General features: G+C 34.9%; 1 protein-coding gene across 1 annotated transcript in view; it reads left to right on the top strand.

The window, feature by feature from the left end:
- Positions 1-975: 975 nt before the first annotated feature.
- The window catches only part of LOC136039164 (cytosolic Fe-S cluster assembly factor nubp1-A-like), a 30,484-nt gene continuing 14,744 nt past the window's right edge, over positions 976-16,715 (top strand). Inside the window, exons 1-4 of the mRNA XM_065722674.1 lie at positions 976-1,098; positions 9,565-9,996; positions 11,228-11,331; positions 15,688-15,849. Coding sequence (XP_065578746.1) covers positions 1,068-1,098; positions 9,565-9,996; positions 11,228-11,331; positions 15,688-15,849 — 729 coding nt within the window. The 5' untranslated portion in view covers positions 976-1,067. The remainder of the gene's footprint in view (positions 1,099-9,564; positions 9,997-11,227; positions 11,332-15,687; positions 15,850-16,715) is intronic.

Raw genomic sequence — 16,715 nt, 5'->3', positions numbered from 1 at the left:
GATGGACTGTTCCATTTTCTGGGAGCTTTATGAAGCAATAAATTTCGATAAGGAGCTATGGGAATTTAAAAAAAAAGGCTTCAAAAAAGTTACAGAAATGGTAAAAAAAAAAAGATTTCCTCACTAATTGAAATCTTGAAAGAGAAACCTTTGGCGTTTTATGATAAAAATGAGTTAAAAACACCAAGTCCAATTTTGGCTAAGATATGTGAGTTTTATGTAAAAACCTCAGAAAAGCGACATACCAAAATGGGATTAGTCCCGCATCTTCTAAGTCCTTTCATTTATGCAGATTTAAAAAAGTTCATTTCGTCCATCATGAAAAACCAAATTAAGATGGTATCTCTCATTTTCCCCCTTGCAATTTACTGATCTGATGAAAAGAGTTCAACACTTAAGTTTTCTTTCTTAAAAAATGTGAAAAAGATGACTTAGCCGCTTTTGGCTCGCCGCCACAGAAACGTGACGGTAAATATTTCGTTGTTCATATTGTTGAATTACGAATAAAGTTAACATACTACAGTTTTCTGCCCTTTTTTATGCTCTTTCGAAATATAATAATCACTTTTGCTACAAATAAATTCTAAGCCCCACCCTTGCATATATCAATTCAGGGTACACATTTGCACATTAGGAGGGTGGTTGAAATTTAATTATGATGCAAATGAGAGGGAATTTTGATCTCTAATCCCCCCAGGTGCAAATATATACCTTGAATTGGTCTATATGGGGGTGGGGGGAAAATTCATTTGCAGCAAAAGTGATTATTATATTTGGAAAGGGGGTACAAAAAGACATTGAGTGGTATGTTCACTTAATTTGTAAGTCATTAATATGTACAGCGAAATATTTACCAGCTTGACAATCAGAAAACTGGACAGAAACTGGAGAATGGGAAAAGGCGGGACATGTAGCAATCTTCATTAGTAATGTAGACGTCTGCCTGGTTACTCGTTTTTCAGAAAACGGCGAAAACTCTACGCCGGACAAAAAGTTTTAGAAGAAGATAATTAAAATAAATCGCCATAATTTCAAAAAAAGGAAACCTGCCTCAATATTGCATAGTCATGGAAGAGGTACCAGAAAATGCTCCAGATCGTAAGTAACACTCTAAATATGTAACTTCTAGTAGCTTCATTGATTCTTGAAATAAACTTTTTGAATTCACACGTTGTTTATCAGAAGAAAAATTCTTGTGGCCTAGGCCTACTCTAATTCTTCTCAGAATTAAGTTCTATGTACGCGTTGTAGGCCTAGGCCTACTATGCATCTTGTTTGAATTAATTCTAAATTTATATGTTGTTTATCAGAAGAAAAATTCTTGTGGCCTAGGCCTACTCTAATTCTTCTCATAATTAAGTTCTATGTATGCATTGTAGGCCTAGGCCTACTCTGCATCTTGTTTGAATTAATTCTAAATTTATATGTTGTTTATCAGAAGAAAAATTCTTGTGGCCTAGGCCTAATCTAAATCTTCTTGGAATTGTTTTATTATAGAGACAAAAATTAAAATAGAAGTAAACCACAAGGGCCCCTATTCCTTGCTCTTATATTGAAATGCATCCTAGCCCCCCTAGTCCTACCCATAAGCTAGGAACTAAAATTGGTCCTATAACCCATTTGCTGTGAGATAACCTTTATCTTCACTTCTTTCCTTGTTTTTCTAGTTTCTCAAAGAAATTCATGAATTTCTTAAAGCCTATAGGCTATATCAACAGAGTGTATACACCCCCCTTTTAATTTGCAAATATATACCCAAAATTGCAATCAGAATCTAAACATAACCTTCATTTGCATCACAAATAAACTTTACCCCCACCCCCATCATGTGCAATTATATACCTTGATTGGGACTAAGCATCAGCACTGTTTCTGTTTTTGAGAAAAACAGTTAGAAAAAAAAACAGAACAGAAACAGAAACAGGTCAAACAAAAATAGGTGACCTGTTTCTGTAATCTGTTCTGTTTTTTGAAAAAACAGAAAACAGCTGTTTTCTAAAAAAAACAGCTGTTTTAACAGCTGTTTTTCCTGTTTTTTCCTTACTTCTTCTATTTCTAATAGGAAAGAAGACATCTTCTTGTTAAATCCTTTTAGTTACATACAAAAGATGAGCAACTTTGTGTAATTCAACACACTAGCATATTTTTAGGGGGGGGGCAAAATTTGGCAAAATTTGTCATAAAATGCATCCAATTGGGTGCAATTTCACCAAAAAATTTTAGGCCTAATGGCCAAATTGCATTTATTCTCAAATTTTTTGTCACTCATTTATTATAGAAGATTGTTGGAAAAAAATTGATTCTGACTCCAGAAGTCAAACCAATCTGTTACCTTGCAGAAAAGCATCACCTTAATTAGGTTAAAAACAAGAGGCAGAAGGACAATGGAACAGAGAGGGGAGAGGGAAAAATAGCATGACCTCTTACATTAATAACATATAGTTTTATTTTCAAGTTTCCCTTAACTTCTCCAAACATAGAATTCAGAAAGCTTTTCTGTAAGAGCCAACAGTAAGGCAAAGAAACAAAAAATTCGTCCCCTAAACCCTGCCCAAACCGGGGATGAAAATTTTTACATTTCTTTTGTTTTCTCAAAAGTAAGCATAACTCATAGGCATTTTTTGGACTGATGATAACCTTTTCCACCTTCTACTCATCAGTGGAGGCCAAGAATTAACTCACCCCCTTGGGAGTTGTGATTTCAGTTGGGAGGAAAGGTATGTTATGGGGATGAATGTTTGGTTACTTTACTCTAGTTTAGAATAAGCCAAATAATCATAGAATAAAATAAGTTGAAGGATATTATTCCGACTTTCAAGTGTCTGAACACAGTCTGGATTTTTCATAGCCTACAAAGAAAGCTTTGGAGCCTTTTCTTATCTGGCTGAAGGGATAGGAAGCTTCTACAAAGTAACAATTGAGCAGATTCGAACACAATATCTAGACAAATTTGGAACTGCATTTGACTTACCAACAGCCCATTTCACCTCTGCTCTACAAGATAAATGGGAACTCTCTCCTTGTAAGCTTTGACCACATTTTTGATGTTCAGTGCAGAGGTGGAATTTGCTCTTTGCACAGAGGGCATCAGTCCTGCTTTATTCAAAAATCAGGAAAATTTATCATTGCCATCATTAAGGCTCTCAGGTTCCTGTACACATATCTCAACTGCACTGGGCACAAAGGAATCTTGTAAGCTGCTAAGTAAACATATGAGGGACTGTCTTGCTGCCACTCTTTCTTCTAAAGTCATTCGCTCGTATGTACAAGGATCAAGATAAGCTGCATGCTGGTAGAGCTCCAACTTGAATCTAGGATTTTGCACAAAATACTTTTTTAACTGCATTAGCAGCTGATCCTTCAGGCAATTCTCAAGCGGCCTCGTCGATCTCACTTCACAAAAGCTCACCAATCCCTTGATCAGCATGTATGCTTTGCTTGAAATGGTTTAAGTGAACCCACTAGCCAGTTTGGTTGCCTCTTCAAAAGGGCTCAAACAACTTGTTGCACATTCTAAAAGTGACCAGTCTTGCTCAGTAAGTTCAAGTTCTCTAATTTTTGCATTGCAAACATTTACATCATAAAATTTCTGTAGAGCAGATTTTCTGTGTAACAAGGAACTAATCATCACGTAAGTGCTATTCCAATGCACTTTCATATCATGAGGGATGTGACCACTAAGTCCTATTTCTTTGCAAAGCTCTTCAAAGAGGTCGTGTTGAATATTTGACTTTTTTAGCAGCTTGAGTGTCCAACGCAACTTTTTGAGTGCACCATTGAGTGAGACTGAGTCTTCAATTTCAGTAAAATCATTTGCACCACTGGCCCATTCATCCCATTCAGTTTCTGTGTCAGAGTTGTACTCTTCCAAGTCATATACATCTAAAGCAGTGTCAACAATGTCTGAATCTATGATATCAGGAAGGTCATCTTCTGTCAGACCAATCTCTGAGGAACATTGCTCTCTACTAGTGCCTTGTTCGGGTTCACCTTCATCATCTTAATCACATTCCGGTGTTTGCTCTGCGTCAAAATTCATTTCTCCCCAAAATTTGAGGCCATTTGTGACACTGAGGTGGAGGCAGTGGCCAAAGCAAGATGAACATTCAATTCTACCAATTTGACAAGCTTTTACAACATTCGAGCCAGAATCAGTTACAACACAGAACAATTTGTCTTCAATTTCAAATTTCTTCAGGGCTACTCTGATTGCTGCAAGTATATTTGCTGCTGTATGCTGAACCTTGAGACACTTAAAGTGCAAGATGCAACTGTGACCTACCCATTTTCCACTGACTAGCTTGGGGTAATGTACTGTCACTGCCAAGTATCCTCCCCCTGTATATGACCAGCAGTCAAATGTTGGAGATACCTTTCATGCCTGATTCATATCCAATTTCAGTTTCAACAGTTTCTTTTTCTTTACTTGAAACACATGCCTTTTTTTGCATATTTTGCATATTTTTTTTTTGCATACAAAGTACTTATCGACAATATTGTGATGATTCTTTTGAAAAAAAAATTGAAAAAAAATCAATGTGATATTTGAATTCTGCATGTCCAATTGTGTGGTACTAGGGATAAAATAAGTCTGAGTTACAGCATAGTACAAAAAAGAAAAAAAAGGAAGAAGTTAAATGGGCTTGTGCTGTATCTGGAATGAGCTGACTGATAACAATAGGCCTAGAACCCTCATGCCTACAAAAGTTCAAATAGACTAGCATGGCTGGTCTAATTTAACTATTCATAATTTTTACCTTTAGGATGCTTGCTCCAGCACACAAAATTAGACAAAGGTTAGCAAAGAAATTGAGCTTCTAGTTTAGATTTTGCTATGATTTCTTCTTCTTATTCAGCAGACGGGCTTTTCAGTCGATACTATTTAGCCCTTTTCCTTTTGGCTCACTCTGTGGGATCGACTGAGCCATGTAGCTGGTTTGTCTTATATGATTTGTATCTGCTCAGATTTCTTGGAGTATATCTTTTGATACCAGCAGTTGAATTATAAGAGAATATATATTGAGCTCTGTGCTCTGCGAGAAAGTATGGTCAGCAAGACTCTTGGCTGTTAGTGGAATTTTGTGGTGTTTGAAGCATTCTAACATTTTACATTGCAGGGTATACTGTGCAGACGTCAGCATATTACATTCAAATAGGCAATGATCTATTGTTTCATTCTTAAGATTACATGACCTGCAAAGGGGGGACGAGGGAACTTCGCCACTTGAATTAGGGATCTGATATGAAAATGCCTGAAAATTTAGCCCATTTGAACCTGACCGAATTCAATGATAAATCTTGGAAAGGTGCTTACTTGGGAAAGGTGATAGGGTAGGATTCTTATTATTTAGCAGTACGTCTGTAAGTCTCCAGTGGTAAATATCTCTACTGGGGATTAGTCTCCCACTTGGCTGGTCAATATTTAAAGCATGTTTTGCTATTTCATCTGCCTTATGGTTACCTATTATACCCGAGTGGCTTGGAATATACTGGATATGAGTTAAAATACCTTTTGAAGCAAAAATATCAATAATCCTATGCTATGCACACTATTGCTATGCTATGGCTATGCACACTATTGTTCTCACTAATGGTTGAAGTGGGTGAGTTACAGCTGAGGTACACGAAGCTGCTATTGAGGGACAATGCAGAGGGGAATGGGGACGTAACTGTTAATTTACTATTTTTACTTTCACACACGTTTACTGTTACATAATTATTATCACTCACACATAGACTATTTACAGGGGGGCTGAGACGGTAAGAGGTACTGGTTATTACCTTGTGTTATTTAAAGAACAGTCAGAATTAAAAAAAAGCAAGTTTTTTTTTCAAATGAGAGTTAGGAGCAATATTAAAACTTAAAACAAACATAAATTATTCTGTATACGAGAAGGGGGGCTGCCCCTTCATCAACTCTTGCTCTTTGCACTAAAGCTTAACTTTTGTCACAATTCTTTAAAAACAACTGCTCAAACACAAGGACATTTGAATTTGAATGAAAAGTGTTCTTAATGAATTTTAAGACTGTAGTGGAAAAAGCAAAGGCTGGTGGCCAATCTCTCTCATATATCTACTCATTTTGTTGGTTTTAAGCTTTAATGTTGCTCCTCCCATTCTTTTGAAAAACAACTTTTTTGTTTAATGAACAGATAAATTTATTTAGAAGAAAATCAGCATGCAGATGAGTATGCTAGCTGAGTAGCTGAGTAGCAGATGAGTACCTGAAAATCAGCATGCTAGCTTTGAAGTGCAGTGAATATGAGCTGTAAATAAATTTTTTTATTATTTGAAAGGTACAGGCTGATAAGTTGCTTTTGAATTTTATATTTCTAAATGCTGCATTATTTATCTGAAGGCATAAATTGGAGGGAGGGAATGGGAAGTAATTGCCACTTTTGCCAACTTATTTTAAATCAAAATACATCTTTGTTTGGTATTTTCATTTAAAGACCTTTTTTGGTATATATATATATATTTAATTTGACAAAATCGCCCATCCCCCTTATATTTTAAAGAATAAATTTTGCAACCTTGTCTCCTCATTTGTGCATTTTCACTGCTGAATTTTGTATTAGTCCAAAAATATCAACTTTGAGCTTTTGTTTAGTTTTTACCAATTTTGCAGAAGAACAAGACGTTACACATTTAATCTGTGTCAACATATAAGGAATACATACTCGGGATCAGTATTCAGATAAAGTTGAAGTTTAACAGTCAGACTGCATTTGCAGCTTCATCAGCAAGATTGGGACTCCTGAAATGACTAGCAAACTGTCAACTGCCTTTAGCTTTTAATAGGCTTTTTAAAACAGGGTATTTACAGAGAGAATTAAGAGGCAGAACTTCCTTATAATTCTATGATAAAAAGTGTTCTTCAGTTACACTAATTTGTGTCTGAAAAATTTTTGCAAGCCAACCACATTATTCCTTAAGCACATATCATAAAAGAAGATGTAGATTACTCATCCTTTTAAAGTTTTGTTTGTCCTCCATTGTCCAAGGATCCAGTAAAAAGAGAAAAAAGTTAAATTGTACCAGATTGGCTCTGCTGCATGACAATTTAAACCAGTAAAAATTAGGGAAAGGTTTCCAAATGGCTTTTAAGCTTTTTTTTCCACAAGATGTCTCTTTCTGGTACTTGCTTAGAAAACTGAGCATGCATTACAAGTTCAAAACGCTTTAAGGCCAGGTTCAGACTAGTCCCTCTGGGTTTTTTTTTCAGTATCATTCATAACAGAACAAAATAAAAGCAATATTTTCCTTCTAATCTACATATCATAAATAACTATTTTGAATAAAAGTATAATTGTAACCAAGTGCATTTATACCTTTGTTTAAAGATGCATGGACATCTTTAGTTTCAACCAAATCAAATGGGTATGCATGCAGGTTGTCAAAAGGGCACATAAGCCATATTCCATGAACAGCTTTGGCTATTAAAGTCAAACATTAAGGTGTGTGTTAATGAGGATGTTAAACATAGTCCCAAAAGGGAATATGTGCAATATTCATACTTTTACTGCTGCTACAATTACAACTTCTTCTGAGGCTAAGGGTATCAAGGTGAATCTGTGAGTGCTTTGACTTTCCACTGTATTTTTTTTTTTTTTTTTTTTTTTTTTTTTTTTTTTTTTTTTTTTTTTACAAGAGAAGGTAATTCTGTATATGGATTATCAATATAAACATAATTGTTTTAAGTAGGTAATTATTATCAAGTAATGAATACGAGTATGTAGGTTATAGTGAAAATATTGCCTTTATTTAGGTTGTTAAGGTAGTAGCTGTAATTGATTATAGTATCTTAAGTACCAATACATTCCATTAAAACAATATTTACCTTAAACAGTAAAAGAAAAATCTAGTCTTTTTTAACTTGGGTGTGATTTAATTTTTATCTAGTCTATATTTGTACAAATAGACTGAAAGGAAAAAAAATAAGCCCCAAAAAGTTCATCAAATTATAGCCAACAAATCTGTCAAATTGAAAAATTGTAGAAACAGAGGATATACAATTCCAATCCCCTTCCAAATGCTGGACCCACCATCGACTTAGGATTTTTATTCAAATAATGTAATGAGATTAAAAATTAATTTAAATCCAAATATTTTAAAATTAAATTTAATAAATAAAATATTTTGCAAACATTTGTATAACAGACAATTAAGAAAGATAAATGGGTGTAACTTATATAAGCAGTGGAACAGAAAAACTTGTTCCATTGCTTTATTCAAGTTAAACCTGCTTTTCTCTCTTAGTTTTTGTAAATGGGGAAGCAGTGTGGTCTTTTTTATATTATGCTACTTGAAATGCATTTTAACAAGCTCTCTGTTACTGCTTTTGAACCTGTCAATTTTATGAAAAACATGATTACATTTTGTCCTTCTAAATTTTTGTTAAAGCAAAAAAATGCTGTTTTTTTTTTTTGGGGGGGGGGGGTGATTCTTGATATATAACTTGTCATCTCAAGAGTTGCCGATTACTAAAACGATTTGCATTTTCAGTTATACTTCGAAAAGGGGATAGCCTATCAAATTTTATTGTTGAATTTAGTTTCAGTGGTAAGCTCAGATTCAGTATGGATTTACTACCTGGAAAAAGAGCAAAGTTAGAATAAGCAAAAAAGTGTTTAATTAGAGGTCAAAAATACAGTTCAAAATTTTAAAATTCTGGAAACGTGTTAGATGACAAAATCCTTCATTAACTAACATGTTCATTGAACGTCCAGAAAATTTGAATTATTTGACCAGAAACTTATTTCCAGGAAAATTACTTATTAATTATTATTTTAAAATTATTTGCCATTTATTTGTGTTGGGGGGTCTCTAGTTTCATTTAAATCAAAAATTATTAAGAGGGTCTTGTGGGGGAGGGGTCTTTATAGCGAAAACCTTTGCAAGACTGTATTATAACGGTAACACTTTCTTTTAAGCCAAGATTGGTTCTTTTGTAAAACAGAACATTCCCAGGAATACCAAAATCTCTTTAAAAGTACTGTAAGAAAGTACTTTAGACTTGGCATATTCTCAAAACTGGTCTGAAGGAACTCCCCTCAGATATAGGCTACAAAGATATGATGACTTAAAAACGCACTATCTATCAAGGAGGGCTAGATACTCCCCCTTCCAATGATGCTATGAAACCCCCTCGCCAAGAAATTATGACCCCCCCAAAATAGATTTTAGTACCCTCCCCCACCCTTCTCCTTTTTAAAAATGTCCCAGGACTGGTTTGAAGGGCCCTTCCTAAAGAAACATTGATATATAGTGAGTTTAAAATGCCCTTTTTATGTATGTTGCCCCCTACCCTTGGTTTCAACCTCTGCGCATATATATATATATATATATATATATATATATATATATATATATATATATATATATATATATATATATATATATATATATATATATATATATATATATATATTGTGGTTGAAAAGCTGCATTTTTGCTGCTCCCTCCGTCATGGGAAAAAACACCTTTGGTACCTTAACAGTGGGGCTTTATTGCACCTCTATATTTATCTTTTAGTTTGAATACTGAATTTTATAATCATTCTAGATTGTCCTGGAACACAAAGTGAGTATGCTGGTAAGGAGTCAACATGTGCTGGCTGTCCAAACCAAGTCATCTGTGCAAGTGGAGCTCCAAAACTCCCAGACCCAGACATAGAAAAAATTAAGGACTCGCTTAAAAACGTCAAGAGTAAGATCCTTATACTATCTGGAAAAGGAGGAGTTGGTAAGAGTACTGTGAGCTGTATGCTTGCTCGTGCGTTTGCAAGAAATCAAGATTGTGCTGTTGGTTTGATGGATATAGACATTTGTGGTCCTTCAATTCCAAGGATAATGGGAGCTGAGGGAGAGCAAATCCATCAAAGTGGAAGTGGAATGTCTCCTGTGTTTGTTGAAGAAAATTTGTCAGTGATGTCAATTGGCTTTATGCTGCCTTCTGTTGATGATGCTGTTATTTGGAGAGGGCCAAAGAAAAATGGTTCGTTTTTGTTTTGTTTTTTTTTTTTTCATTTTTTGGCTCTTGGAACATTAATTGAAATATAGCTGAGTAAGTCTAATTCTTTGGTAAAAATTTTTCTTTTATATTCTAAGTTTCTGGAGTATTGTTGCAAATTTTAAAAGAACCTATGCGGCTGATTCTCCAAATAGGAGTATTCCAAACAATCTCCAACCATCCAGGTATTCAATTTGAGCCCCTTCGTTTTTATTGCCACCAATGCTTTGGAAAATGGTTGTTTTTCTAGTAGTAGCTATTGCAGTTTTGGACTCAATCCCTAAAAGTAAATCAAAATATTAGGGTTATAATTTTCACGTTTTGAAGGGAGTTCTTTGTCTGGTTTTCAGGGCAGGCTCCCAACACTACCATTCAAGTAAGCCTATGGATGTATTGCTGCACTACATTATTTTCATAATAATAGGGGAGATGCCATCCTGTAGACTTGTTTTGCAGGTTTGACCCAAATATCTTCCTCAGAATGGAGGGAGGCAGGGGGACAAATTTTCTACCTTTCCCTCTCTTCATATTTATCTGAACAATTTCTCACTGAAAATTAGAAAATTTAAGCCTAAAAATGAGCTTCCTTTGAGACCACTAGCAAAATATGTTTCGGTGACTAATTTAATTTTCGAAACTGGTGTATTTGCAAATTGTGGAACTACAGAATTTTTTACTGTAGGCTGATTTGTTTTAAAAGGTTTTTAGAATAGTCACCATTCTGTTGGAAGATTTTCATGATTGCCAACTAGATTTTGGATGAGAGCAGATGCATCTATATAAGGTTGTCAATTCACAAAAATATATGGGAGGGGCAAAATTTATTCGTAAAATTTAGGGAGGAGATGATTTTGTTGTTTATAATTTTTTCAATGAAAATAACAAAATAAAGTACTTTCAAAATCTAGCTGGATGGTGCAATAAAATTTGTGGACAGTCCCCTCCCTCTTAACTGTCTTGATATATTTGACTGATAATTTTGAATTCTTGCATAAATTGATTTTATAACTAACGAAATCCTGTAAAAATGTGCAGCAGGTGCCTACGCAGGAGTTTTGTCGTGGGGGCGGGGGATACCTCATGAATTGAATAACTCAAAAGAATAACCCAAGAATTCGGGAAAATTTAGGGTTTGGGATGGGGAAGGTCCCAAGGCTCTTGTGTACATCCTTGGTATTCAGTAATGGTCTTCTTATTCCAAGTTTTCTTTTTATAGGTTTGATAAAACGCTTTCTAAAAGACGTTGACTGGGAAAGTCTTGACTATCTTTTGGTTGATACTCCTCCTGGCACATCTGATGAACATCTCTCTATAGTTCAGGTATGTATGTTTTATTATAATCAGTTTCAATGAATTGAATATCAAATCACAGTGATTGCCATATATTCTTTTAGGAAAAATATCTTTTGAGTATCCTATTAACATCTTCCTATCGTAGGGATGTCTAGTTGAGATTTCGTTCTCTTCCTTATAAGCTTTAGGTTAGGCTAGCTTTTATTGGCCTATATCGTATTCCACAAACTGCACCTATCACAGGGTTACACTAAAGAGCTTGTGGTAGGTACGCCACTTAGCCTGGGTAATGAATTTAATGCGCCGGAATCCATATAGGCAAGTTCGTATTCCTCTGAGGAGCCCTTGTGGGAGGTGATTACTTGGGAATATTTTATTAGATTTGAGGTCCTATTTAATGCTGATTTTAATGCTGATGGCTTCCATTTACTAATGACAATGCTGCACAACTCATCATTTTGGTTGATTGCGTTTGGTTGTACTGTTTGTCCTTGGTGATTGGATATGTGAGTAAGGGCAAGGTCTCATTCAAGTGCATATCTGTTTTAATTGCTAAAGTTGGAAAATAGTTTTTTTTTTCTTACCCAATAATTACCTTTAACGACTTAACTACATTTGCGTTGTTAGAGCAACTTGAGGTGTTGCAGCAACCTTTGGTCTGCTTCGCCGAAGAAAGTAGAAGGAGAAGCTGTTAAATTTTGTTTCTTCGCTATTGATTAAATCCTCTTAGTTGTCAACCCCTCAATACTTCTAAAAGGGTATGTCACAAGAAGATTTTTTTCCAAAAAAAGTAACACGTTCTTAAACAGACTTTTCTTCCTGTTTTTATTTTTGAAATGCGCCATGTATTCAAGCTTAATTTTGATTAATGGTTATTTTTCTCGTTAAAAGTGGTTTTTGTGCAACTTTGTGTTTTGACCTTTAAGACACATGTTTTTAATGCATGCTTTGCGGAAAATTGCGTTGTTTAGTTGTTTTTTCTTAGCTTATTTAAAACAAAGATGGGAATTTGTATGTTTAATAAAATTGAAATAACTTGGCACGCAGTAGGTAGTTGTGTTTGTTTTGAGAGAGAAGCGCATTTCTTGGTGTCTAAATCGTGTCAGTCGCCCCCGAAAATTATAGGACAGAATTAAGTTTTTCTTTTATTTTCCAGAATTGGTATTCCTTTTATTTTTTGATCATTGTTCGAGTATGTTCTTTTTTACTTATTGTGTCGAGGTAGAACGCTCGTTGATCCAACGAAAAACTCATGGTCAAAATTTACTTTTTATTTACTTATATTGGGTTGTATTTTACTTAAGGAGTGGAAATACAGCCCATTTTCATGAACAAAACTAGAGGGGCATCTCACATTGTTTTCTAAGGTAGACCAAACCAAGAGAGTTTCTGCCAATATGTTTGGGCCCATTGGTGGTATTTACAAAGACTAGTTTCCTTCGTTATGTTCAGGGAGACTGACTATAAGCTAAAAATGACTAAAAATTTGGCCACAATATGTCTAAAAACAATCTTGTTCCCAGTTTTATTTTATACAAAATGATTTCCCTATTTGGAAAATTTTGTAATTTGTTTATAAATCAATATTATTATAAAAACCAAATATGAAAATAATATGCGTAGCATGAGGTTTTATCCAAAGATTGATAAACAACCTTTTCTTTATAAAAAAAAAACAAACTTTAAAATAACCAATAGTTTATGGATATAAGTTTCAACTTTTCAAGAAAAACCATGATATTATGTTAAAAATATGTGAAACTATTAAAGAATGCACCACGGGAAATTGGGCAACAGATTAACTGAAATATTATGCCATGCCACAAAAAGACAATTTTTTGAAAGATATGTTTGTTTTAACATCTCTTGTCAGAAGATACGTGTATTACATCATCTTGTATGTGAAGATGCAGTTTTTGTAAAATATTGTGGCCAAGTTTAATATAATGTTTTGTTACTTACTAAAGGAAGTAGATATAAAAATTAGCTTTCAGATGTGGCCTTATGCTTCTCTTCATGATGTTTCAGTGCTCCATTGGTGGCACCGAAAAAAAAAGACAAATCACTGCCTCTCATGTGAATAAGAGATTTTCCTTGTTGCTCAAGTCGAGGGACCATAATTCTCCTGTATGAGTTTTCAGTGATGGAGGTTCCTATTTTCATATTGATCTGATACCGTTTATAAGGATTTCAGGCTATTTTTTTCGAATCTCCATAAATTTGTTTTCACAGTATTTGAACTTGAACTAAAACAGGGTAACTGGCATTAGAAGGGTATCCTTAGTATCCTTAGAACAGTAAGCCTATCTTCTAATATCCTTGCAGCACCCCTTGTGACGACTTTTGCGTGCCTATTCATGGAGGTCATTGGATAGGTATTTCTTATATGGTCTTCCACCATCTTTGAACTTGGACAACAAATTTCCAAACTCTTCAGGGTGCTTCCAGTGGGGTAAATTGGCACTTTTAATTAATTAGTAATCTGAAAAGAAAAATAATAATGCTTAATTAAATTCTTCTATCTTAACGATCTTATGTTAGGTATTTGAGAAGATAATAACATCTGGGTCGCCAAAACGCTCCATGTTTGGCAGGCTATCATTCGTGAAACCTGACGTAATCTTGACGTTTCTTTCATTATAGCCCTAGAAAATGGGATCAAACTTAAATTTGTGTACAGTTAATTATTCGATTTGCAGTTATAACAATAATTCATTTATAACCCACTACAAAAAAGGGAAAACAGAGTAACAAAATAAAAAAGAAATTCAATTTCTAGGCTAGCATATACTTGTAGGTATTGGGGGTAGTTTACAAGCAAGCTACATAAGTTTGAAGCTTATGTTGGGGGTTTTATAATGAAGTTTTGATATCAGAACCGTAAAGGTAGATAAAGGTAAAGGTAAAGAATACGGCATTAGACTTTACAGTCCCTACCAGTGGTGCTGATCTCCGTTTCTTGGCCCTTCAGCCAGGAAGTGCAATGGAGGGTTGGGGGCGAACCATCCTGTGCTTTCGCACACCCTTCCTGTTTACCTTCCCCAGATTTCTCCAGGTACCCATTTTGAGCTGGGTCGACTCTGGCTGAGCGTACAGTCACGCCAGTGACCCCCGTCCCAAACTAAATAATTGGGTACACTACGAATCGAACCCTCGCCCTCTCAGACAAAGGATCCTGAATCCAGCACACCAATCCACTCGGCCAGGGAACGGTTATAATAATAAAAATTTGTATATAATAAAAAAAAAACGGTTAAAATGGAGGTAATAAGATCGGATATCTTTATTATTAAGAATAGGGTAAACTCCCCCCTTAAAAAAGCAATTGGTCGGTAAGAACTAAATATTCAACTGAACACATTAAATTTCGTTTGAAAATTCCTCTTGAAAATATCCAACATATCTTCTTTTATCTTTTGAAGACCCTTGTTTCAAACTTTATTAACTATGTCTCCTAGCGTTCTATTCTTTGTCCGAAGACACAGTATCCTATTCTTTCTTAGTTTTTTCTACATACACCTTGTATTTTAATGTTACGTCTTCACTTCATCCAAAACCCTTTCTAATATTGCTCCCTGGGTAATTTTATCTGGGTTAATTTTCTCTTTTCTGAGGTCACCTGAGAGTTTCCTAAAATATAGAGTTCTTGACATTAATTTTCAACCTTGTTCTTGCACTCTAAACACCCCAAAAATACATTGTTTGCGCTTTATTTTTATTTGGGACACTCAAATCATCTGCGTGATCTTACTCTGGGTGAGACTTTCCTCTAGATTTGTTCTCTCATGGCCTTTACTTTGTTCCTTAGAACAAAACGGATCCATTCCATACAAGCGGAGATGCTGGGAGTCCTTTGGGCCTTGGAGAGAGCTCTAACCTGTATGGGGGAATAATAAATTCCTTTCATTAAGTGCCTGAAACCAGCTGGATTAAATAGTTCAGTTGTTTCCCTACACCCCAGTGAAGTTTCATCAGAAATGATCTTCCATTGTGAATAAAAATATGTTTTTAGTCTAAACACATCCAAATTCTCCTTGAGTGTGGTTAGAGCTAGTCTTGGGCTAGTCTTAGAGCTAGTCTAGCAACCAGCTGGATTAAATAGAGTAGTTGGTGGTATGACATCCCAGGAAGTGTCTCTTCCATCTGAGGGAGGGTGGAAGCTATGTCGCATGAAAGAAATTTTTACCCTAAATGCTTCTAAAATTTCCTTGAGGGTTCGTTCATTAGATCTTTAGAGAGAATATTTATTGACAAAAAATTGAAAGTGAAATTTACCAATAAGCCTTATAACTTGTGCGGCCTACCTCTTCTGGAACTTTCGGGAAACCTCACCCCCCTCCTTGTGTAGAATTATACTTGTTGTTATAACTCCTCTTATTTTAGTACCTGAAACCAGCTGGATTAAATGGAGCAGTTGTTGTTACAACACCCCAGGAAGTTTCCCTGTTGGATGTGAGGAAAGAGATTAACTTTTGTAAACAGACTGGAATCCCTGTCATAGGTGTTGTTGAAAACATGAGTATATTTGTTTGTCCGAAATGCAAGGTAAGGCTAAAGTATATATACATACATATATATATATATATATATATATATATATATATATATATATATATATATATATATATATATATATATATATATATATATATATATATTTATATATATATATATATATATATATATATATATATATATATATATATATATATATATATGTATATCTATATATATATATATATATATATATATATATATATATATATATATATATATATATATATATATATATATATATATTCCACCCCGTTAGACACATAGGTAAGGTAACATTCTATTTTACTTTCACCACATACCCCGCAAACGCTTCACTTCCTCGGCGTGAACACAAATCCAGCTCACTCTAGATTCGATAGTAGATGTCGGGCTAGAAGAAAAAGCAAATCTTCGCTGTCGCGTTACGGCGTCGGTGAACCAACTTTGGGGAAGTTCGAGGCGAACAATGAGATTGCAGGATTAGCCGACTACCGTAGTCCTCCGGTACCATCAGTCGAAAATGAGTCGAACCATCCTTCTTTCTGGTACGCCAATACAAAAGACCGTCCCAAAGCTCAAAAGGTGCTCCTTTTTCATCTGCCTGGTTAGTGACTTATAAGTTGAAAAAACGGGCGAATACCATGTCCTTCTGCTGACTATCATTGAAGTCTCTGAACGGATTGATCTTTCCTTTTCCTTCGTGGCCCTTCTTCAAGAATACGGACAAGAACTTAGTACTCATCAATAAAGATGCAAAACAAATACATTTTTTTTCTATTTACAACAGACGGGACAATACATCAGCATTCCCGTTTTCTAGCCCACTTCGACTACGGATATCGCGGTGGTACTCTTGGAGTGTCAGGGACCAGCAT

Source organism: Artemia franciscana, chromosome 19, assembly GCF_032884065.1.
Source record: "Artemia franciscana chromosome 19, ASM3288406v1, whole genome shotgun sequence".
Taxonomy (NCBI): Eukaryota; Metazoa; Arthropoda; class Branchiopoda; order Anostraca; family Artemiidae; genus Artemia; species Artemia franciscana.
Note: the sequence above shows the minus strand (reverse complement) of the source record. Positions and strands in the feature narration are given on the sequence as shown.